Here is a 23,523-nt window from a genome sequence, read left to right on the forward strand (position 1 = left end):
GCTGCAGAATTTATCTGTGACATAATAAACAGATGCTTCTTAGAAAGTAATTTTGTGCAGTCTGAGAAATGTGCTTTGCTTAGGCCCCTAATTAAGAAACCTGGCCTTGATGTCGAGAGCATGACAAATTATCATCCCGTCTCTAACCTGTCTTTTTTATCCAAGAGTATTGAGCGGGCCATACTCGATCAACTCTTACCACTGCTGGAACACAACAGAGTTGTTCCTTTTGTTCAATCAGCATACAGAAAATACCATTCAACTGAAACTGCACTAACAAGGATTCAAAGTGACTTGGTGGTAGACATTTGTAGTGGGATGTTCTCTCTCATAGTTCTGGTGGATCTGTCTACAGTTTTTGATACAGTAGATCATGAACTATTGTTGGATGATCTATATTTTTATGGCGTTCATGATAGTGCCCTTTTGCTCCTTAAGTCGTATGTCGGACAGATCTCAGAGAGGGGTTGTTGATTACGCTAGCTCAGATTCTGCTCCCCTTCTATTTGGAGTTCCTCAAGGATCAATTTTGGGTCCAATTTCGGGTTTATCGTCTCAACTTGATGCTCATGATGTGTCCAGTCATTTTTATGCTGATTACACCCAGCTCTATGTTAAGGTGTCAGGTATCAACGATACTAAGACAGAGTTTGAATCTTTAATGTCTGATATTAGGATTTGAATGGCTAAGAGGAAACCTAAGCTGAATGATGGTAAAACTGAGATCATCATCATCTGAGGAAATAGAAGTAGATTTGAATGGCTAATAGGAAACCTAAGCTGAATGATGGTAAAACTGAGATCATCATCATCAGAGGAAATAGAAGGGGTGATGACACTGATAATGCCCTGGCTTTGAACATTGGCATGTCACAGTTTCATCCAGTCAGTTCTGTTCGAAATCTGGGTGTTTATTTTAATTCTAAGTTAAATTACAAAGAACATATTAATCAGGTTGTCAGAGGGTGTAACTTGCATATCCGAATTCTGTACTCTATGAGAAAATTCCTGAATAGACAGTGCCTCATAACATTGGTCCATGCAGTGGTCTTGTCTCATGTTGATTATTGTAATTCACTGTGGGTTGGTCTTCCAAATAATGTACTAACAAAAGTTCAGTCTATGTTGAACAGGGCAGCACAGCTTATCTTTGGTCTCCCCGTGAGAACCTCAACTACCCAGTTTCTGATTGAGTTGCATTGGTTACCAGTAAAGGCTAGAATTGAATTTAAACTGTGTCTTATTACATTTAAGGTTCTTAAGTTTGGTGAACTGAAGTATCTTGCTGAATTGTTAAAACTCCCATCGGCACACCCAGGTGTGATGTTACACAGTGAAGATGATTCCTTGCATCTTGACGAGCCAGGAGCCATTCACCAGTCATCTTTCTCTGATCGTTCTTTTGTGTATAGAGCCCCTAGATTATATAACAGGTTGCCATTGTCTATAAGACAACTTTCTTCTGTTGAATCCTTTAACCCCTAAACCGCGGGCTTGTTTTGCTCTGACTTGCGTGTCCTGCGGGCATATTCGCGCTCCGACAGACTCTCTAAAAATATTTGCCAAAAATCAGTTATTAGTCCTAGAATTTTAAAATTATATATGCATATGGCACATACCTTCAGCTTTCTCCTGGGATGTTTGTTGAGCCTTCGTCAAGTACCATAGGACTTGTGGAGACCTCTGAAATTGGGTAACAAAGTCTTCACTTTACACTTCCTGACAACCCGTAATATGATTACCACAGCCTGATATTATCACTAGAAACACTATTCTATGATTTTCAAATAGTTTGGAATCTTTACTCCAAAAAAAAAAAAAACTGTGAAAGCAATGAAAATGCGAGAGCGTATGACCCCACTTGCGCTCGTTTGCCGCTGGTGTTCTGTCATTTATTATTCATAAAAACACTCACACTTTATATTCCTATTACTATATAACACTTATATATATCCTCAGTCTTTATCGATAAGTTTCCTTCAGTAATAGTAGTTTATTGTCACTGTAGGCAATCAATTTCTCTATCAGTAAAGTACGTAGAGAGCCACGGTTTCACTGTCACTGTCATAACTTCAAGTATTTGTACTCATATTCTTATATTACTAATTATTTACATTTCTATTTACATTTTCTATTGTATTTTCAATATTTACACTTTATTTTATTTACACTATGTAATGCACTGTCACTTGCCGTGACTTATAAAACAATATTACACTGTTCCATCATATTTTCATCCATTGCTTTCAGGTGCTATTTACACATTATTTACACATTATTTACATTTTCCACTTGAGAGGCGGAAGAGAGAGTTATATGTGGAAAGGAAGAGAGAGGTGAAAAGATTAGTAAGAGAGAGTAAGAAGAGAGTGAATGAGGAATTTGGAAGGAATTTGGACTGTAAGAAAATGTTCTGGAGAGAAGTGAAAAGAGTAAGACAGGGTGGAAGTGAAGTTAGCAGGGGAGTGAAAGATAAAAATGGTAGATTACTAGTGGAGAAGGGAGAAAAAGTGAGCAGATGGAGAGAACACTTTAAGGAATTGTTGAACGTGGAGGATGGAAGTAATGCGAGTATAAGTGGCTGGGGAATGGCTGGGAGAAGGAGGGAGGTGAGAAGACAGGAAGAAATCAGTAGGATGGAAGTTGTGGAAGCAATGAAGAAAGTTAAATCAGGGAAAGCCCCAGGAATTGATGGAGTGTGTGGTGAAATGCTGAAGCATGGGGGAGAGATAGTAGTAGAATGGATGTGGAAGATGTGCAGATTGGCCTGGGAGGAAGGTAGAGTCCCGGAGGATTGGAAGTCAGGTATAATTATTCCCTTGTACAAAGGAAAAGGGGAAAAAGAAGTGTGTGGTAATCATAGGGGCATTTGTCTTCTTAGTATAATAGGAAAAGTGTATGGTAGGTTACTTATAGACAGAGTTAGAGAAAGAACAGAGAAATTAGTTGGAGAAGAACAGGGAGGCTTTAGGAAGGGAAGAGGTTGTGTAGATCTGATATTCATTCTTAGATCTTTAGTGGAAAAGTTTCTAGAGAAGGGAAAGAAGTTGTATGCGGCTTTCATGGATTTGGAGAAAGCATATGACAGGGTGGATAGACAAGGATTGTGGAAAGTGTTAAGAATATATGGAGTAGATGGGAAGTTGTTGAATGCTGTGAAGAGTATGTACGATGGTGCGAAGGCTGCAGTGCGTGTGGATGGTGAACTAAGTGAATTTTTCTCTGTGAAAGTTGGTTTGAAACAGGGATGTGTCATGTCTCCATGGTTGTTCAATCTGTACATGGATGGGGTAATAAAAGAGGTACAAGGTAGGGTAGTGGATGTTGGAGTGGCCCTGGTGAGAGAGGATAGTGTTTGGAAACTCCCTGTACTGTTGTTTGCAGATGATACTGTGTTGTTGAGTGAAGACGAAGGGGAGCTGCAAGGCTTGGTGGATGAGTTTGAGAGAGTGTGTAAGAAACGGAACCTAAAGGTGAATGTAGGGAAGAGTAAAGTGATGGTCTTTGAGAGAGGTGAAGTCAGTGAATGTACAGCGAGGTTGGATGGTGAGGAATTGGAAAATGTGAGTACGTTTAAGTATTTGGGTAGTGTGATGAGTAAGGATGGAGGTTTGGAGGGTGAAGTGCTTGAAAGGGTACAGCAGGGAAGAAAGGTTGCTGGTTCCTTAAAAGCAGTGATAAGAAACAGGGAAGTGAGCATGGAAGTAAAAAAGTTACTACATGACAGTATTGTGATACCAACTCTAACGTACGGAAGTGAAGATTGGACATTGTTGGAAGGACACAAGTCAAGAGTGAGAGCAGTGGAAATGAGTTATTTAAGAGGAGCCTGTGGAGTCACGTGGAGAGACAGGCTGACGAATGAGGATATAAAGGAGCGTTGTGGTGTGGATGTGGATGTGATAGGAAGCGTTGTGAGGAACACACTGAGGTGGTTTGGCCATGTGGAGAGGATGGAGGGTGAAAGATTGACGAAGAGAGTGTATGTGAGTAAGGTGGAGGGTGGAAGAGGGAGGGGGAGACCGAAGATGAGATGGAGGGATGGGGTGGAGAGGTATATGAGAGAGGGGGGTGTGAGTTGGGAGCAGGGCAGTGAAATGGCGGGGGACAGGGCGACATGGAGGAGATTTGTTTGTGGCCACCCCAAACGGGATTGAGGCGTCTGGCAATAGACAGATAGACTTTTAGAACTGTTTCAGGCTGTGGTAATCAAAGAAGCAGGTAACGCAGAGGGGAACCTGGCACTCAGCGCACTGCCAAGAGGTGCGTTTGTGCTCAGGTGTGCGTCGGGTGGTATGTGCACACACCTGGCACCTGCGGATCGCAGCCTTCCTCTTGGTTGTGGCAGGCATTTGCACCAGTCTGTGCTGATCCATGTATGCCCTCTGCTCAAGTCTGTCGGGAAGTCTTACTGCATGCCGCCTTGGACCTGCTGCTGTCACCCTACCATATCATTCAGGCAGCTGCTGAACACAAGTCCTGGCAAACAACCTCAAGGAGAAGGACTTGGGTGGCTTTACCTTCATCTTGTACAGGATGAAGGCATTTAGCATCATCATTTCTATGAGATGCAGAAAAACTTTACTGTACCACCTAGTGTTCTTCCTGAGGCAGTCGATTTCTCCAGTCATCATGTCGGACTTGTCCACCAGCCGCATGTTGATATTATAGTCTATGACAGCATCAGGTTTCCTCACAGGTTCGCCTGTCCTACGGTCGACCTTCCCACTGTCTTTCATTTACCCCTTGTGTACGGTGGTGAGCATGTGCATGACCCTCTTGTCATGCCACGGTATTGCCAGCATCTTCTCAGACTTGCGTAGGTGCACGTCTCCTCGCTGCGAGTTTCCTGCGTCCGGGAATTTGGGGAAGTGGGCAAGATTACTCTTCACAGTGCCACAGGAGCCGATGCCGTGCTCTGAAAGATATTTAGCAAGGTTCAGTGCTGTATAATAATTGTCTGTATACAGCACATGATTCCCACCAAAATACCTTTCAAGCAGCACTTTCACTACACAGCCTGAGAAGCCAAGAGGGTGTGTTTTGTCCAGATGGACAATGCTGGCTGAATAGATGACGAAGTCAAGGATGTACCCCATCTTACAGTTGCACAGTACAAAGAACTTGATTCCAAAGCGATGGCGTTTGCTTGGAATGTACTGTACAAACCTAAGACGTCCTCAGAACAAAACCAAGGATTCATCTATGACAACCTTCTGAAAGGGGTGGAAGAATGACATAAACTTATCCTTCATTCTGCTCAAAATCTCCCGGATCTTCCAGAGTGGGTCAGTTTGGGAAGGTACATCATTGTTGGCGTAGTGCAGGTTTCCCATGATGTTCCGGAAGCGATCTCTGCCCATGTACTTATTGAAGGTGGGTGAGGGTTGTAAGGGGTCCATGGACCAGTATTCTTCCAACTCATGCTTCTTTGAGTGTGGCATGAGAAGCATGAGGGTGAAGAACACAAACAGCTCCTGCACTCCCAGCATGGTCCACAGTTGCATCTTTGATGCACTTGCACCACTTGCAGGACGTTGTGATTCGTACCTGTTTGTCTCATCACATATGTGCTGCATGATTTTGTCATCGAGGAAGGCCAAAAGGAAGTCCACACACTCAGCATCCTCGTCAAGAGTGAAGGCAGGGTGTATCCCTGAGGAACTCTCATCAAAATTTAAATGTTCAGGGGCGAAATCGGAACCTTCCGTCCACGCGAAGGCGTCCAGGATTCCCTGTCGTGGCGGTGTAGGGTGGGTGAGGGTGGAGGGTGGCTGTGAGGCAGACTGGGCTGTTTCAAGGTCACTCGCACTGACCCTAGGTTGCCGAGTAGCACTAGCAGCCCTTACTCTACTTGCTACTCTACTTTTATATGTCAGGGATTTACCTCTTCCCCTACGGCCTGCCTTCACTGTTGGTGCTGGTGGCGACTCCGATGATGAAGGCTCAGGAGAAAATTCCACTGAAGATGAGGAAGAAATTAGTGAAGTAGGGCTGGGGGAGCGGGAAGGTGATTCATTTCGGGACTCATGGCAGGCTGGGTCACGCGGGGCCATTGTTCCGGGGCTAACCTGCCGCCTTTTCACTCCCTTCCCAAATTCCCTCCCTTGCTGCACTAAGGGCTCCTTTCCTGTGGAGCTAGGGATAACTTGGGACACTGAAGCACTCGTACTAGGAGTTTCTGTCACGATTTCCTCCCCCGGCTCATCACACGATTCTCCCGAAAGATCAAAGTCACTATCCATCATTATCATTGATAATTCATTAAGTTCATGTTCCACTGCTGAGTCACTTAGTCCTTTACTGCTTCCCCCACGAGTTTTTCTAGGGGTTGAGGTCACAGGGCCCTTTGCAGTGGGCGCAGAAGCGGCGGAAATGGTAGGGCGTGAGTGCAACATGGTTTGACCTCAGGGGACGACAAGGAACTGAATGACGCGGCGTATATGGGCAGGCAAGGGTTGACAGTGACAGCAGGGTGACAGCTGCTAACTTACATGCTAAGAAATGACTGGTAGGAAATCTCGACAATACATAAAAAAATAGGTAGTTCCAGGTGAATGTAAATATCACTTAGGCGTCTTCCTTCCTTTCTTATACTGTATATATTTTTATTACGAGAATAGATTATACGGGATATTTCAAAGGGGAAATTACCGTGGGAAATTAGCGAACGAGTGCACGTGAGGTGTTGTCAGGTGATAATTAGCCAATTCCAGGTGTATAGCACTATCACTTACCTTTTTTCTTTTTGGTATATATTATTTTGTATAAGAATAGGGCATAGGGCTTATTCAATGGATGAAATCAGTGGAAAATTCCGGGGAAGCTTTGCTTTAGCGCAGCGCGGCCGGGCAGGCAAGAGGAGAGGGTAATGGAGGTGAGGTGGGGAGGGGAGAGAGGGTAATGGAAGGGAGGTAGGGAGGGGAGTCAAGAACGGGGAAAAATGGCTAAATTGTCAACAATGGATGGGAGTACAGATGAGAGGAGTGCTGACTATTGTAGGACATTAGCAGTACATGCTAAAAAAATGATTGGTAGGAAATCTCGACAATACATAAAAAAATAGATAGTTCCAGGTGAATGTAAATATCACTTAGGCTTCTCCCTTCCTTTCATATATATATTTTTATTACGAGAATAGATTATACGGCATATTTCAAGGGGAAATTACCGTGGGAAATTAGCGAACGAGTGCTTGTGAGGTGTTGTCAGGTGATAATTAGCCAATTCCAGGTGTATAGCACTATCACTTACCTTATTTCTTTTTGGTGTATATTATTTTGTATAAGAATAGGGCATAGGGCTTATTTCAATGGATGAAATCAGTGGAAAATTCTGGGGAAGATTTGCTCGGTCAGCGCGGCCGGGCAGGCGAGAGGAGAGGGTAATGGAGGGGAGGTAGGGAGGGGAGTCAGGAACGGAGAAAATAGCTAAATTGTCAACAAAGGATGGGAGTACAGATGAGATTTGGAGTGCTGACTAGTGTTGGACATTGGCAGTACTGATAGATGATACAAGCCACCACTTGTAAGCCCGGGAGAATTCAAAATAACACAGAATCACAAAAGTGACGCCCCGCGGTATGATCCATTGTGCCCGAGTGTCACGAAAGTGACTCCCCACGGTTAAGGGGTTAAGAGACAGCTGAAAGCCATTCTTTTTTCGAAATGCTATGACCTGGAGAGAGGTACTATGTTGGATGGTTATAGGGTTTAATTATTGCCACTTTTACGTATATGTGATGTAGCTTGTATTGTATACGAGAAATGTCACAATTCTTGTAATTGTAAAAATAATGGATGTGTGTCGAGCGCTAGTGAATTCCCAAAGGAAGAACTGGCGATTTTGAGAAACAAAAGGCCAGATTATTATCATTATTATGTGAGTGTGTCGTCCCAGGTGATTAGCTGAAGAGTGTAATTGTAAATGTGTACAAGGGGAAGGGTGGTGCCCTGGAAAGAGGAAATTATAGAGGTATGAAGCTTTTAGACCAGATAATGAAGGTAATGGAGAGAGTTCTAGAAGGTATGATTAGAGAAAGAGTGAATATTGATGAGATGCAGTTTGGGTTTATGCCAGACAAAGGGACCTTTGATGCCATATTCATTGTGCGACAGCTTCAGGAAAAATATATAGGAAAGAAAAGGGAAGTGTACTTTGTTTTTGTTGATTTGGAGAAGGCCTTTGACAGACTTCCTTAAGAGATGTTGAGGTGGGCAATGAGAAAGCTTAGGATCAAGGAGTGGCTGGTCTGGGTTGTTATGGCCATATATGTGAGTGCTCACACCCAGGTGAGGGTGAATGGAGATTTGAGTGATGAGTTTTCCATGAATGTTGATGTACCTCAGGGGTCAGTCTTGAGCCCCTTGTTGTATATCATGGTACTTGAAGCTCTCTCACGTGATTTCAGAAATGGACTCCCGTAGGATATGTATGGTGATTATTTTGTGTTGGTTTCAGAGAATGAAAGGGAGGTGGAGGAAAGATTTAGGGAATGGAGAGATGGTATGGGGCAGAAGGGCTTAAGATCAAATGCAGATAAAACAAAAGTGATGGTATCTAGGGCTGGTGGTGGTACTGTCAAAGAAGAGGGAGAGTGGCCATATGCGATTTGTCACAAGGGCATGGGAAGTAATTCCATCTTATGCAGTGTTTGTGATAAGTGGGTGCTTAAGAGATGTAGTGGTATTAAAGGTAGACTGTGAGATAATGCTGATTTCATGTGTGCAGTGTGTCGGGGAGACCATGTGGATATTGCCAGGTGTGAAAGGATTGAACTTGCTGGTGAGTCTCTTGAGTGTGTGCAAGAGTTTTGTTATCTATGAGACATGTTATGTGCTGGAGGTGGGGTAGGAGCTAGCTGTGTGGCTAGAGTGAGGAGTGGTTGGAAGAAGTTCAGGGAGGTGTTGCCTGTCCTGAGATTGAGAGAGCTCTTCCTCTGTGCTAAGGGATCTTTGTATGTGGCATGTGTTAGGAGTGTATTACTGTATGGTAGTGAGACTTGGGCAGTAAAGGAAGAGGATATTTTACTGGCTCAAATGTACAGAAATGGCATTAATTAGGTGGATGTGCAGTGCATCCATAGTGCGAGGCCAGGGGGCTAGGTTTATGATGGAAGAGTTGAGAGGTAGGATGGGACTGGAGTGTATTGGTGTTGTGATGAGGAGAGGTAGATTGAGATGTTTTGGGCATGTGAAAAGGATGGGGGATGATAATTGAGTGCAGAAAGTGAGAAGTATTATTGTTTAGGGTAGGATAGCGAGAGGTAGACCGATAAAGACCCGGGACGAGGTCATTGAATGTGACTTCAGGATTGAGGGACTAAATAGAGAAGCTGCCAGAGATCGAGCAGCGTGGAGAGCTGCCATTAGGTGACCAAGGTTGACGCATGCAGACATGTTGGAACCTTCAAAACTGAAAAAAATTGATATTTATAATTCAGCTGTGTGTGTTTTACAGAAGAAAAACTTTATCATTATTGAAGTTTATTTGTGGTGAATGCAAAATTATTGTAACGTACGTTTCTGAAAAGTGTTCAACATGGAATTGCAGGTAAATAATCCTTATTCCCTAAAAACAGTTGCCATTAAATGCTTACATTTCTATCTATCTATCTATTGCCAGACGCCTCAATCCCGTTTGGGGTGGCCACAAACAAATCGCCTCCAAGTCGCCCTGTCCCCCGCCATTTCACTCCCCTGCTCCCAACTCACACCCCCCTCTCTCATATACCTCTCCACCCCATCTCTCCATCTCATCCTCGGCCTCCCCCTCCCTCTTTCCCCCTCCACCTCACTCACATACACTCTCTTCGTCAGTCTTTCACCCTCCATCCTCTCCACATGGCCAAACCACCTCAGTGTGTTCCTCATAACGCTTCCTATCACATCCACATCAACACCACAACGCTCCTTTATATCCTCATTCGTCAGCCTGTCTCTCCATGTGACTCCACAGGCTCCTCTTAAATAACTCATTTCCACGGCTCTCACTCTTGACTTGTGTCCTTCCAACAACGTCCACGCTTCACTTCCGTACGTTAGAGTTGGTATCACAATACTGTCATGTAGTAACTTTTTCACTTCCATGCTCACTTCCCTGTTTCTTATCACTGCTTTCAAAGAACCAGCAACCTTTCTTCCCTGCTGTACCCTTTCAAGCACTTCACCCTCCAAACCTCCACCCTTACTCATCACACTACCCAAGTACTTAAACGTACTCACATTTTCCAATTCCTCACCATCCAACCTCGCTGTACATTCACTGACTTCACCTCTCTCAAAGACCATCACTTTACTCTTCCCTACATTCACCTTTAGATTCCGTTTCCTACACACTCTCTCAAACTCATCCACCAAGCCTTGCAGCTCTCCTTCGTCTTCACTCAACAGCACGGTATCATCTGCAAACAACAGTACAGGGAGTTTCCAAACACTATCCTCTCTCACCAGGGCCACTCCAACATCCACTACCCTACCTTGTACCTCTTTTATTACCCCATTTTTATTTTTTTATAAATACAAGACAGCCTCTGCAGTTTGCATGTTTTGTATTCATTTGTCTGATCTTTTGTATTTTCACCTTGAGTGATTTTGTTCTACTGTTTATTTGTCAGGCTGACTCACAAGAGTGGAGTATGGCAGCTGCAGCTAGATCGCAAACTCATGTTAATGAGCTTGAATCCACTGTAACTGAATTAACAGGAAGTACACTCGCTTCACAATGCATGGCACTTGCTTTCATTCTACATCACGATCTGGAATTGAAGGAAACTATCCAACTGTCATCATCAGCTACAATAGCAAAAAATCACAGAATTCTGGCAGAAGGCAAGAATCTCAGTAAGAGATCCGCAGAACTGCCAAACAGTACTAGAACGGACATTTGAAGAATGGCGTTTACTTAAGAAAAACATGGGACAGCAGTCTGTAACACTGCAAGACAGAAAAGCTGAGTCTGTCTCCAAACTTGATGATCTCTCTGACATTGCTCATGTAGGTACTCTCAGCATGAAAATGGAAGAGGAGGATCATTGGCTGGTATTGATGGAACATTAGCTGCAAAAGAAAATGTTCGGAGCACAGGAAGGAGCAGAGTCTTGAATGGCGTTGTCAAATGGAAGATATGCAAAGAAGGGAAACTGAAAGAATAGCATTGATATAATCATCAGGCGCTAGCCTCAGTGAAGAAGATGCAGGCGGTAGGCAGTATGAAACAGCTAGTGACCAAGGTGATGTAAGTTGCACATTCGGGCTTTGACAAAGAGAGAGCATCGTAGAAAGAGCACTCCAGATGCAGTAACTTTAGACAGAACGAAGATGTCAGATTGGAAAGCAACATTTGTTATTGCTGAAACAGCCCAGAGCTTAGGCCACAGCATTGATAATCTTGCTGTCAGTTGTGGCTTGATTCACAGGCAGAGAATGAGACACAAAACTAAACAAGTATTAGAGTTAAAAGCTGAGTTCCAAAGCAGTGTACCTTTGGCTGTTCACTGGGATGCCAGACTCATTGTTGAGCTGACTAGCAAAGAACAGGTTCATTAACTCCCAGTAATTGTTTTTGGCAGAGGACTTTCTCAGTTGTTAGCAGTAATGAAGCTGCCCGGTGGAACTGGCAAGGCCCAGGCAGCAGCCATCCACAGGGCATTGGAAGATTGGGGTTTAGTTAACAGTGTTCGTGCTATGTGCTTTGGTACAACCATCTGAAACATTGGTCGGATTGCTGGCACTTGTGTCCTCATGGAACAAAAGCTTTATAAGGAGTTGCTGTCATTAACATGTAGACATCACATCATGGAATTGGTCACTGGTACAGTGTTCTAAGTTCATCTGGGTATCACATCATGTTCTGAGGTTCCTCTCTTCAAGCATTTCAAAGAATATTGGACAGTTGTTCATCAAGAGAAATATCAAACAGGAAAGGCAAACAGTACTACTGTATTAGGGCTAGTTGAAGACATTAGTGAGGGCACCACTGAGTTTGTAATTAGACATCTATAGGAGAACCAGCCAAGAGATGACTATAGGGAATTTTTAGAATTGGTCATTGTCTTTCTTGGAGCTGTTCCACAAGGGGAGTCAGATTCATGGCACCTGGGGCCATGGACCATGTTCGATAGATGTCTAGAGTTATTTATTCCTTGAAGATCTGGATGTTTCATGGCCAGTTCACCCTGACACCAAAAAAGGAAACGGGACTCCAAGAAGCGTGTGATTTGCAAGACATGTTTATCTGAAGGCTTGGATAACGGCTTCCCTAGCAGCCAGTTCTCCATACAACGACTTCCTGCTGTTGAAATCTCTTCTGAATAACACCACAGTCAGCTCTGCAGTATTAAAGGCTATAGCACAGAAGTTTTCTAATCACTTATGATACCTGTCACCAGAACTACTTGTAATGACACTATTTGACAGCCAAGTAAGTACTTCAGCAAAGAGGCTGATGGTGAGCACCATGAAAGAGGATGGTGAAGTTGACCAGGGTCATACAAAATGAATCAGTGTCAATTTAAATTCTTTCAGGGAACAGACCCTTGAAGATTTTGTCACAGTCAAGAGTATGATTTGTGTGTGTGTGTGTGTGTGTGTGTGTGTGTGTGCAAGAAAGAAGGAACCAAAGGCCAGGAGCCTGCAAGCTGTTCCTTCCAAGAAAAAAAAAAAAGAGAGGCAAGTTCAAGATCCATTCATTTGGAGATGCCTGGACACACCACGTTTGAAAGACTGGAGATCATAGGAAGTAGGAAATACAGAGAGAGGGAGACAGTTCCAGAGTTGACCTGTTGCATAAATGAAGGACTGGGAGTATGCATTAGAGAGTTGGACAGAAAAGGGATGAGCGTTTGTTGCTAGATGGGCGCTATGCACCCGTCTTAGAGATGGAGGGATGCAAACAGACAGTTCAGAGGAGCAGTGACCATTGAAGCAACAATAGAAAAGAAGATGCAACAGTGTGGCGAAAAGACAGAGGTTGAAGGGAGCCAGTAAGAGGAGGAGAGGTAATGAGACAAAAAGCCTTTGACTCCACCCTATTGAGAAGAGCTGTATGTGGGGAGCCTCCCGACACATGAGAGTTGTACTCTGCTCAGGGGCGAATAAAACCCCTGTATAAAGTAAACAACTGTGCAGGGGTAAAGAAGGTATGGAGTCGGCTTATCACAGCTAATCTCTTGGAAACGATTTTACATGAGATACTAATATGATCTTTCCAAGATAAGTCACGAAAGAATGAAACCCCAAGTATGTTTAAGGATGATGCAGGAATAAGCTGCATATTATTAAACATTAGTGGGTACTCCTGTGGAAGATTTTGTCAGGTTGATAGGTGTAAGAACTGAGTCTTTGATGCATTAAAAACAACAAGATTATTTTTACCCCAGTCAGAGATACGAGCCAAGTCAGACATTAGGTGTGCCATAGCCTCATCCCTTGTTCATTGAAGTAACTGCTGAGATGGACGTTGCGGGAACCAAATGAAAAGGTGGAGGGTGGAATCATCAGCGTATGAGTGGATAGGGTTAGATGTACAGCATGGAAGGTCATTGATGAATAACAGGAAGGGAGTTGGTGATAGGACAGAGCCCTGAGGAACACCACTGTTGATAGATCTAGGTGAAGAATGCTGGCTCTCTACAATAGGAGGTATAGAACGACCAGAAAGGAAGCTATAGATGAAGGCACAGATAGGTGGATAGAAACTGTAAGAGGGCAGTTTGGAAATTAAAGATTTATGCCAGACTCTATCGAAAGCCTTTGAGATGTCAAGTACAATGGCAAAGCTTTCGCCAAAATTCCAAAAGGAGCATGATGAGGAGATTGAAAGGTTGATGAGAAGATCGTCAATGGATCATCCCTGATGGAACCCATACTGACAGTCAGAGAGAAGGTTATGATAGGAAAGATGTTTTAAAATTTTCTGTTCAGAATAGACTCAAAAACTTTTGAGACACACGATGCTAAAGCAATTGGGCAGTAGTTAGAGGATTGGGAATGATCACCCTTAATTGGAGCTGGCAGAGGGAGAACAAACTTCCAGCAAGAAGGAAAGGTGCAAGTTGATAGACAAAGGCGAAAGAGTTTACCTAGGCAGGGTGTAAGCACAGTTCTTGAGGACAACAGGTGGGACTCCATCAGGCCCATATGCCTTGTTAGTGTTGAGGCCAGTGATGGCAGAAAATACATCAGCTGAAGAAATTTTAATGTCAGCCATGAGGAAGTCAGAGGGGAGAAGTGATGGAGGAACAGCACCAGAATGATCGAAGGTGGAATTGGAGGAGAAAGTCAGAGTGAAGAGATCTGCTTTATCAGCAGAGGAAATAGCTACATAGCCATCAGAGTAGAAAAGAGGAGGGAAGAATGATGGGGTAAAGTTGTTAGATAGTGTTTTGGCAGGGTATCAGAAGGAGCGTGAATAATTCGAGTTGAAGAGTTGAGAGCATTTAATAGTGATGAAATTATTTTTAGCAAAGCCAAGAACAGACCGCACGATTCCAGGCAGAAACATAAAAAAAATGTGATTCGGGGGTGGGTTGGTTCTGGTACCTTTAATAGGCCCCCTCCTTGTAGACGGAATTAGAACAAACATGAGTAAACCAAGGCTTCCTTGCATTAGTCAAAGGATATGAGAAGGGAATGTATGCTTCCATGCCCGAGAGAATAACCTTCGTAATGCACAAAGCACTCTCAGATGGCTCCCGGCCATGGAAGCAATAATCACTCCATGGAAAATCAAAGAAGTACTGCCTGAGGGCCTCCAAATCAGCAACTCCAAAGTCCCACAACCAACGTTTCTTTGGAGGTTCCGCAGGCCGTACTGGAGCAATAGGACAGGTTAAGGTGATAAGGTTGTGATCGGAGGAGCCTAATGGAGAGAAAAGACTAACAGTTTAAGCAGAAGGATTAGTTGTAAGGAAGAGGTCAAGAATGTTGGAGCTCTCTCCAAGGTGGTCAGGGATACGGGTAGGGTGCTGTACAAGCTGCACTAGGTCATTAAGGATAGAAGAGATGTAGGCTTGTTCACCAGGTAGATCAGTGAAAGGAGAGGAGAGCCAAAGGTGGTGGTGAACATTGAAATCTCCTAGAATGGAGATTTCAGAGAAAGGAGAAATGGATAGGATGTATTCCATCGTAGAAGTAAGATAGTCGAAGAATTTTTCATAGTCAGTAGAATTAGGGGATAAGTCAACAGCACAGATATATTTAGTCAGAGAATGGCAGGAAAGCCAAAACCAGAGAGTAGAGAATTAAAAAGAATCAAGTTCAGGAACACGAGAGCAAGATAAGTTTTTGCGTACATATACACAACAGCCACCTTTGGCTTTGAAATAAGTATAGAGAAAGTAGGAGGATACAGAAAAGGGTTTGTCATCAGTTGCCTCAGACATCTGAGTCTCAGTTAAGAGGAGAAGGTGATGTTTAAAATAGGAGGAGAGGTGGTGCTCAGCAGAGGGAAAGTTAGAGGAAAGGCTGCGAATGTTGTAGAAATGAAGAAATGAGTCAGACAGTAGTTCCAGACAGTTCGTTGAGATGTCACCGGGAGAGGAGCAGATGGTGGGGGCATTTATGGTTCCTGCCCCATGGGGACTCCGAGGGTTGGTTATTAGACGCCATTGTTCTTATTTAATTTTGGAAAAGGAAGTGTAGTGTGTCATGTGCATGTAGTTTGGTGTTGACAGTTAGAGAAACTTGTGTTGGAGAGCATGCTGGCCTACTCTCTGTGTTACTGAAACACTGAAAAAGTTCAGCAAAGAGGGACGGTGAGGAACTAGTCCCGAGGGCTAAACGGGAGCTCCAGCTCTCCCTGTCACCAGCTTTCCATCCCACCTTGGGAGTACTTCCCTGCTCGACTGGTGCTACAGTCTACTCCACTGAAATGATGGAGCTTCCAGACACATTTCTCGAAATTGATCCAGACACGTGAGAGGCATGGAAAGACTTGTAAGAAACTGCAACAACTGTCCGCACCATCAAAGTGCTGAATGATCATGCTGAAGATGGTGTTGCTCTGAATCAAGAATGCAGGGGCCTTTTGACAAAAGGTGAGTCACAACTTCAACATTATCCAGACAGCAAGAGACACACTGATAGGACCCAGTGGACTACGCTGATTTTGTTGCATTTCAGCAGCTTTAAGACATGTATATGACAAACTGTTGATTAACATAAATATCAACATAAGCAATTTAGCATTTTACATATTGATAAGAAAATTGTACACAATTTGTTTCTGTATTTTTTTTAACAGATTTATTATTTTTGTATTCTTTTTGATGATTGAGCTACCTCTAAATATTAAACTAGAAGGTTCAAACTTTTTTGCAAATATTTTTAGCTGAAGTGGAACAATTTTACAGGGTAAGGCATATGAAAAAAAAAAAAAAAAAAAAATCCATCTTCTAAGCTCCACCCTAATGTCAGTTTTAATTTTTAGAGGTTTGACCATAAGTGTTACCGATAGAAACACTGGTTGAAGAGCATCCCAGTCTGCTGGAGAAGGCTGTATTATGGGACATGAGTAATGTACTGTGGCCCCTTGCTCAAGAGTTCAGGAAGGAAGACTGTGGTCTCAGGAGAGAAATGCATTCATGAATTGGATGCTTCCCTCACATTGTGGGCCATGAGAGGCTCTGTTGGACTATTTCCCTACCTTAGTATCCTGAAAGGTCAGGCATATCTCCAGTCCCTGATGCAGTCCAGGCTTGGTAAGTCAGTCTGGCTGGGAGGTGGTGACTTAATGTGCATGAAGAGAGATTCCAGCAAACCTCCAACACTTTTTAGACTCTGGAGACCAGCCAGCCACCAAAACTGGAAATTTTACGTCTGGTTACGGACGCTTAAATCCGGATACAGACCTAATAGAACCAAGGCCTAACGTCTGTATGCTGAGCATGAATGGATACGGAGCATCCAGATAATTGAGGGATTACTATATACGGTACCTCGCTTCCAACACGGAAACACTGTATGGGGATGCGTTTTTGAGCCTTGGGTTTCCTCCCCAGCCAAGTCCTAAACCAACCCAGTAAAGTCCAAAAACAAGTTTCAAGCCAGTCTTAATGGCCGAACGGCTGTAAAAGAAACTAACCTAAGCTAACACCTGTAATAACTCACTAAAGCCAACAAATAAAGTCTGAAAATCGTCAAATATAAGTCTTGAAAAAATCAAGCTTAGTGAACTGTGTCCCAAAATGACAATGTTCACCCCACCTCTGGCTAGAACACATTAATCTAAGTCTAAAAACAACTTATAAATCAACCTAAACACACAGTTTTAGTCTAAGATATCATCAAAATCAGTAAAAAAAAAAAAAAATCGAAGCCTGGGTTTGGCCATCGTTAGGCTGGGTATGGTGGTATTTCTACCCCCATCACTAAGTCAGGGTATCGCATATTGAGGTATCATAAATTGAGGTATACCTGTATGTCTAGCTTCCCACCATGTTCATCTGTTAGTTCCAATCCTAGTATTGCAACTTTCATATTTCCAAAATTTTTTCTTTTCACTTTTAATTTCTTACCAGTCACAGTCTTCACTTATCCAAATTTTCTCTCTCTACCCCTGCTCCACACATTGTAATCCTTCCAACCCAGCACATTTATATCAGCATCACTGCTTAGTTTGGTGTACACTAGACATAAAACTTGTGGCTCCCCTTCCTTAATATAGTAGAAGGTTTGTCCAAAAATAAGCCAAACATTTTAAATAGCATACCAATTAGCTGCCATAGCATGATCGCAACAGGAATGCTGGGTAGTGAAGACTTTGATCTTTAGTCCAATACTGGCTGCAGCATGTGATGCCACTTGGTCATCAAGGTACAGATGCTTGAGCAATCATATGTTTAGTGCTCTTGGTGAATTTTCTTTTATCTCCTCTGTCATCTGAAGATGGCAGCCTTTCAGGGTGGATTTCAGCTTTGAGAGAAAAAAATCTGGGGGCAACTGGGGGATGATAGTCATCTCGTACTTCACCAAAAGGTCTTGGATAAGGAGCCATGTGTGAGCAGGTGCATTGTCATAATTCAGCATTCTGGTTTTGTTTGTCCAGGCCTTGGGCCTCTTCCTTCACATTGCCTTCCTCAAATGCTTTAGGACATCCAAGTAAAACTTTTGATTGACTGTCTGACCATGTGGAACAAATTCATGATGAACAACGCCCTCCCAATCAAAAAAGATGTTCAGCATCACCTTCATATTTGAGCGACTCTGATGTGCCCTTCTTAGTCACAGTGGTGTTATTCTAACCCACTGTGACAAATATCTTTTGTTTCAACATCATGACCCTATACCCCTATTTCATCACCCATTATGACATTTTTCAGAAAGTTTTTATCAGCATTTGAACAGTCAAACAGCTCCTGATTGACTGTGACATGGTTCTCGTTTTGCTCCTCTGTCAGCAGACATGGCACAGATTTTGCAGCAACACAATGCATCTTCAGTTTTTCAGTTAAAATAGAATTTTACAGATCTACCAGAAGACCTGCTGACATATTGTAAAAATACCCCTGCTAATACCAGTACACCAGTCCTGTATGTGACAGCCCTAGCATCTATGCAGTTTGGACAGTGGGTGTTAGCATTGAAGTGGTGACATGTGGAGGTATGTAGAAGAACTACTGGACCTTGGGATAGGCATTGAACCCTTTGGCCAGAGTCGGACACAATAAAAAAAAAAGATCCATACTGTACTTCTTTGGAAACTTCATAGACAATCAGGCAATAATTTTCATGGATCACAGCCTGCACTTTCTCAATGCGATTGTCATCTTTTAGCATGGAAGGCCATCCTGATTTGGGGTCATCTTTAGTGGATGTTCTTCCAGATTTGAACTGCGGAATTACTTGTGACGTTGCATACAGCTCAAACAAGCCTTCCCACAAACCTGTTGCAGCATTTGAAAAGTCTGCATCAAGGATTTGCCCACTTTGAAACAGAATTTCATACAGATGCGTTGCTTTTCAAGATTCTTCTTTGTTCAGCATGCAACAAATTGCCAAGTGCGCTAAATGCACGTTCACTCAAGGATGTGTACCTCAGTGACAAAGTGACATGGTGTGATGCAGCTAATGTTAGACTGAAGCTTAAAGTCACCTCTACATAGCACCCTGGTTGTGATCATGCTGCACCAGCTGGTTAGTCAGCTATTTAAGAGGTTCAGTTTCTTTTTGGACAGACCTCATATGTCACAATGCACCTCAAAACAGTTGTGGCTGCATGTCCCAGTTTGGGATATAATAATCATTTGGGAGGATGAGGTAGGGAGGAAAGGAGCTCTGTAAGCAACTGGGAAATACTGTTTTTCCTTCAGTTTAGCTATTGTAGGTTAAAGGTAAGTAAAATAGTTTGATGTCTCATTGCATCAGTACATGTACATATTAGACCCATTGTTTTAATGCTTATTCATCTCATGAAGCTGCATCTCACGGCCAGGTTTTTGGTCCCAATTTACCATGAAATGCATGATTCCACTAAAGTATGCAAGTTTGTGTGGTGCCCAGATAAGTTACAGAACTTCTACAGAGTCAGCATGAGGACCTAGGAGATCTTGGAGTACCTGAATGGTGTGGGAGCGTGGAAGAGTTCCTTGCCTATCACCGTGCTTCTCTAGAGGGACATCATGTGTCATCTCGACTCCATCACTGGATAGACCTCAACTTTGGCCATAAGTAAGTTCATAAGCTGTCTGTTAAGGTTATATTTGTTGTAAACTTCATTGTTTAGAGTAACCTGGTGTCCTTTCCATTAGAATTGCCGATCAACAATTTACTAAGTTATTAACCAAAATTTGCATGTCAGTAACAGAGAATTGTATTGGCTGCAGACTATAGAAATGATCTTTCTTAGAACAACTACAGGCTTGGGGAAGGTGGAGGGTGTAAGTAGTAGTAAATTTTATGAGTGCTGTGGATTGGAAGAACAAGCGGTGGGAATGAGATGTGGAATTGCTGAATGAATGAAAGCATTGAGACTGTATGGACATATACAAAGAATGCACATAAGTAAAGTGCAAAAGCAAGCTGATGAAAATGAGATGAGGGTAGTGTTGATAGAGGCAGACCTTATGACCTTATGTGGTATGGAAGAAAAGATTGAAGCAGTAGATTGGTGAAAGAGTAGAAAAATGAAAGACAGTCTTTGAAAATAGAGAAGATGTGTGAGAAAAATGTAGTCTGGAGTCGTTTCTCTCATGGCCATCCCTTGTTCTGAGGTACCCAGGAAGCAGAAAGCCAATGGAGATGATGATGATGATGTGTATGTCTATCTGGATATTGGTGTGTGCATATGTTTGTCTTTTTATATATGGGGGTGGCTTCCGATCATTGACCACATTCCAAGGTGATATTTAAGAAAAAAAAAATGAGGAAAGATATTGGAAAAACTAAATAATAATTAAAGCACTGCCTTGTGGTATCCATGTTATGTTTCTGTGCCTTCTCTTAAGTGTAAAATCTAACTGATTGAGGAGTTTAAAGGTTGGCTTATGGTAAGTCAGCGAATGATGAGAACATTGCTTGAAAACAGTGCCCTGCCCATATAAGTTATTGAAAAGTCTCCAAAAATAAACTCCATCATAGAACAGTTACATAAATGTAGGTCTCACAAGATGCCGGGCCTTTGACAGATGCTGGGTTACATAGTATCATCATTACCGGGCTTTGGTCACCTATCTGGCAAGTGCATCTGAAAGAATGACAAACCAAATGTGTTTTTCGTGCTGGAGCCCACAAATCTGAGGATTGTAGTAATAAGGATGCTCCCAAATGTCTGAGTTGCTCTTCTGTAAGTCCTCATGATGACAGGTCAGTCAGTCACCTATCATACACATACCAGACATTGCCCAGTTATGATTTCTAAAAGGAAAGATTAAAATAAAACACCAGCTTTGGATGCTAATATATTCATTACTGTGTATATTAGGGTGGTCCTTGAAATTCATTATAAATATTTTAAAAGTGCATTGTGTTATTTTAGGTGCTTTCACTGTAATTCTGACTTTTGCAAAATTTCATTCATTTTCATTAACTTTTACTGCTGTCACTTTATCCTGCATTACCCCGTATCAGCTGACTGAGACATAGCTGAGAGTAGTGTTATGTCATGACTTTTTTTCAGTTTATCTTAGTATTCATAAAATTTTAACTGAATCATAGATATAACAAATTTCAATTTAGTTAGATATAAGATTTAAATTAGTTTGATTTAATATATTTAATGAGATAGATACCATAGCCTAACCTAATGGCATTACACCAGTCTGCCTGTGGTAGTACATTCTAGAACATTCTGTCATATTCTAGCTTGACCTAGATAGCCACACCAACCTGATCAGCCACAAGCCGTTCTTCAGTTATCGGATATTCTTGTTATTGATGACGTCATCTCAAGTTGGGTACAGTGCGTCCTTATTATAATGATGAGATGCATTTGGGAAAACCCATCACTGAGCCAAGGTATCAGTTACTGGGGCCGTTAAAACATAGAAAGAATAGGGATGCATTTGGGAGCCCTGGGGATCCCCCCCCCCCCACAACCAAGTCCAAAACCTACCCACTTGAGTCCAAAAACAAGTTTCTAGCTCATGTGAACCCCCAAATAGCTTTAAAACAAGCTAAACTAAGCTAAAATTAGTTTATAACTCACCTAAACCCCCTAAAAACATCTGTAAATCATAAAAAATAAGCCTGGAAAAAAAAATCAAACTTAGTAAACTGTACAGTACTAAAAAATGGAAAAAAAAATCAAACTTAGTAAACTGTACTAAAAAATGACAGTGTTCACCCCACCTGTGACTAAAACACGCTAAACTAAGTCTAAAAACAATTTATAAATTGACCTAAACACAAAAATTATGTCTAAAATATAATTTAAATTGGTTTTAAGGAAAATATTGGATAATTGGGGACTGGCCATCGATAGGCAGGGAAGGGTGTTCATTTTTTTACATCACAAAGGCGGAGTATTGCATAGAGGGGGATCGTATAGCGGGGTACAGTACTGTATTACTGTATATCAAAACACCATCTCCAATGAACCCTGACTAAACAAGGTACGACTCTTAGATTGTCAAGCAATGGTTATGGTGAAATAATGAGTAGTGTTACATCATGTAGGAACTAAACACTGTAACAGACCATCATGTTTGGTCTCTTTCTAGGTTTTCGTATGTGGACATACTGTATCTAGTCCTGTCGTGGCATGTGCAACCTGAAAACAGGATCAGGTGTGGTTGATTGGCTCTCCAGGTGAAGTAATACCTGAAAATCATCTCCCATCTTGGACAGAAGTCCTGTAGCAGTATTTCAATTTACACCAATGTGAAAAGTTGGAAGGAAAGAGTGCAGCAACTCAAGTTGTTCACAAAACAATGTGATCTGGGAGAAGGTGTGAATCCCAACTGTAGAAGAACGGAATGCCATTTCTGAGTTGGAAAAGAAGGTGATGCAGTACCAGTCTATCCTTAACCCATGGATTGCGAGCCACAGCTCAGGTTGTGCTGGCCATGCATCGCCGTAAACAACTCGACCCTTATGCAGACTTACGCATGGCGGTATGCAAAGACGGAGAGAGAGAGAGTTTTTTCTTTTCACAGTGTATTTCTAATCTGAAGTCACCCAGGTTTTTCTCAGTGTGGATCTCTTGGTTGCCCACATCTGGTTAACCCGTTAACTGCTGTATACAGCCTGGGCTGTTCCGAGTGTGACTGCTCAATACAGCCCTGGCCGTGCAGGTGAATTTTGAATATAGTGCCATGGTGACCAAGGCCGACCCATGCAAGCATGTTTGAGCCTTCAAAACAGAAACAGAAACTGAAAAAGAAAACGAAAACCATACATTCCAATAGGGAATCAAACACTTCGATGTTCATCCATGGCTTTACCAAGGTAAATATTGAGCTAATATTTTGTTACTATACAGTATACTTTGGCATGTGTTCTCTCAAGACAAAATTTGGCCTTTGGGAAATTTCATTTTTACCCCTATGTCTGCACACCACGGACACCTTCAAAAAACCGCCATGCGCAGTTAACGGGTTAAGGAAGTTGCAGTCAGAAAGCTGTTTAAGTATGGTGTCCTGTACTTTCACAGTTATACCGTCCTGTTCTGGAATGCTGCAGAGTCAGAGGCAGTCAAGGGAAAACATCTTTCTTTAAGACTGAGTCTGCACCTCTGCATATATGGAGTTAAAGACATTGTAGCCTTACTTATTACAGGGCCCACTCTGGGTTTGGGTTTGGAAAAGTAATCTGTAGCAATGGACAATTGGCACAACAGAACCGTAGTCAAACCTTAGGAGTGGCAGTTGAAAGTGAGATGCTGAGAACTGGGACATTGAGGGGAGGGACATCTGGTCTGAGATAGAGGATGTTGAAAGGATGAATGTTGCATACAGGTCAGCAGGAGAGAAGTTCACCAGATTTAACATGAGGAACCTGAGAAGGATTAAGAATTATGTCCACTGGCTCGTAGAGAGCAGGGGATCTGCAGTCGATTGAATATTTACTACCTGAGGGAGAAGAAGCC

At 42.5% G+C, this 23,523-nt stretch overlaps 1 protein-coding gene across 1 annotated transcript in view; it reads left to right on the top strand.

Moving 5' to 3' along the window:
* The window catches only part of Wdr81 (WD repeat domain 81), a 523,698-nt gene that overhangs the window by 172,689 nt on the left and 327,486 nt on the right, over window positions 1–23,523 (top strand). The window contains exon 15 of the mRNA XM_080282279.1: window positions 19,522–19,667. Coding sequence (XP_080138405.1) covers window positions 19,522–19,667 — 146 coding nt within the window. The remainder of the gene's footprint in view (window positions 1–19,521; window positions 19,668–23,523) is intronic.

This window comes from Coenobita brevimanus, chromosome 93 (assembly GCF_032717465.1).
Source record: "Coenobita brevimanus isolate Jiangsu-jjx chromosome 93, ASM3271746v2, whole genome shotgun sequence".
Lineage (NCBI taxonomy): Eukaryota > Metazoa > Arthropoda > Malacostraca > Decapoda > Coenobitidae > Coenobita > Coenobita brevimanus.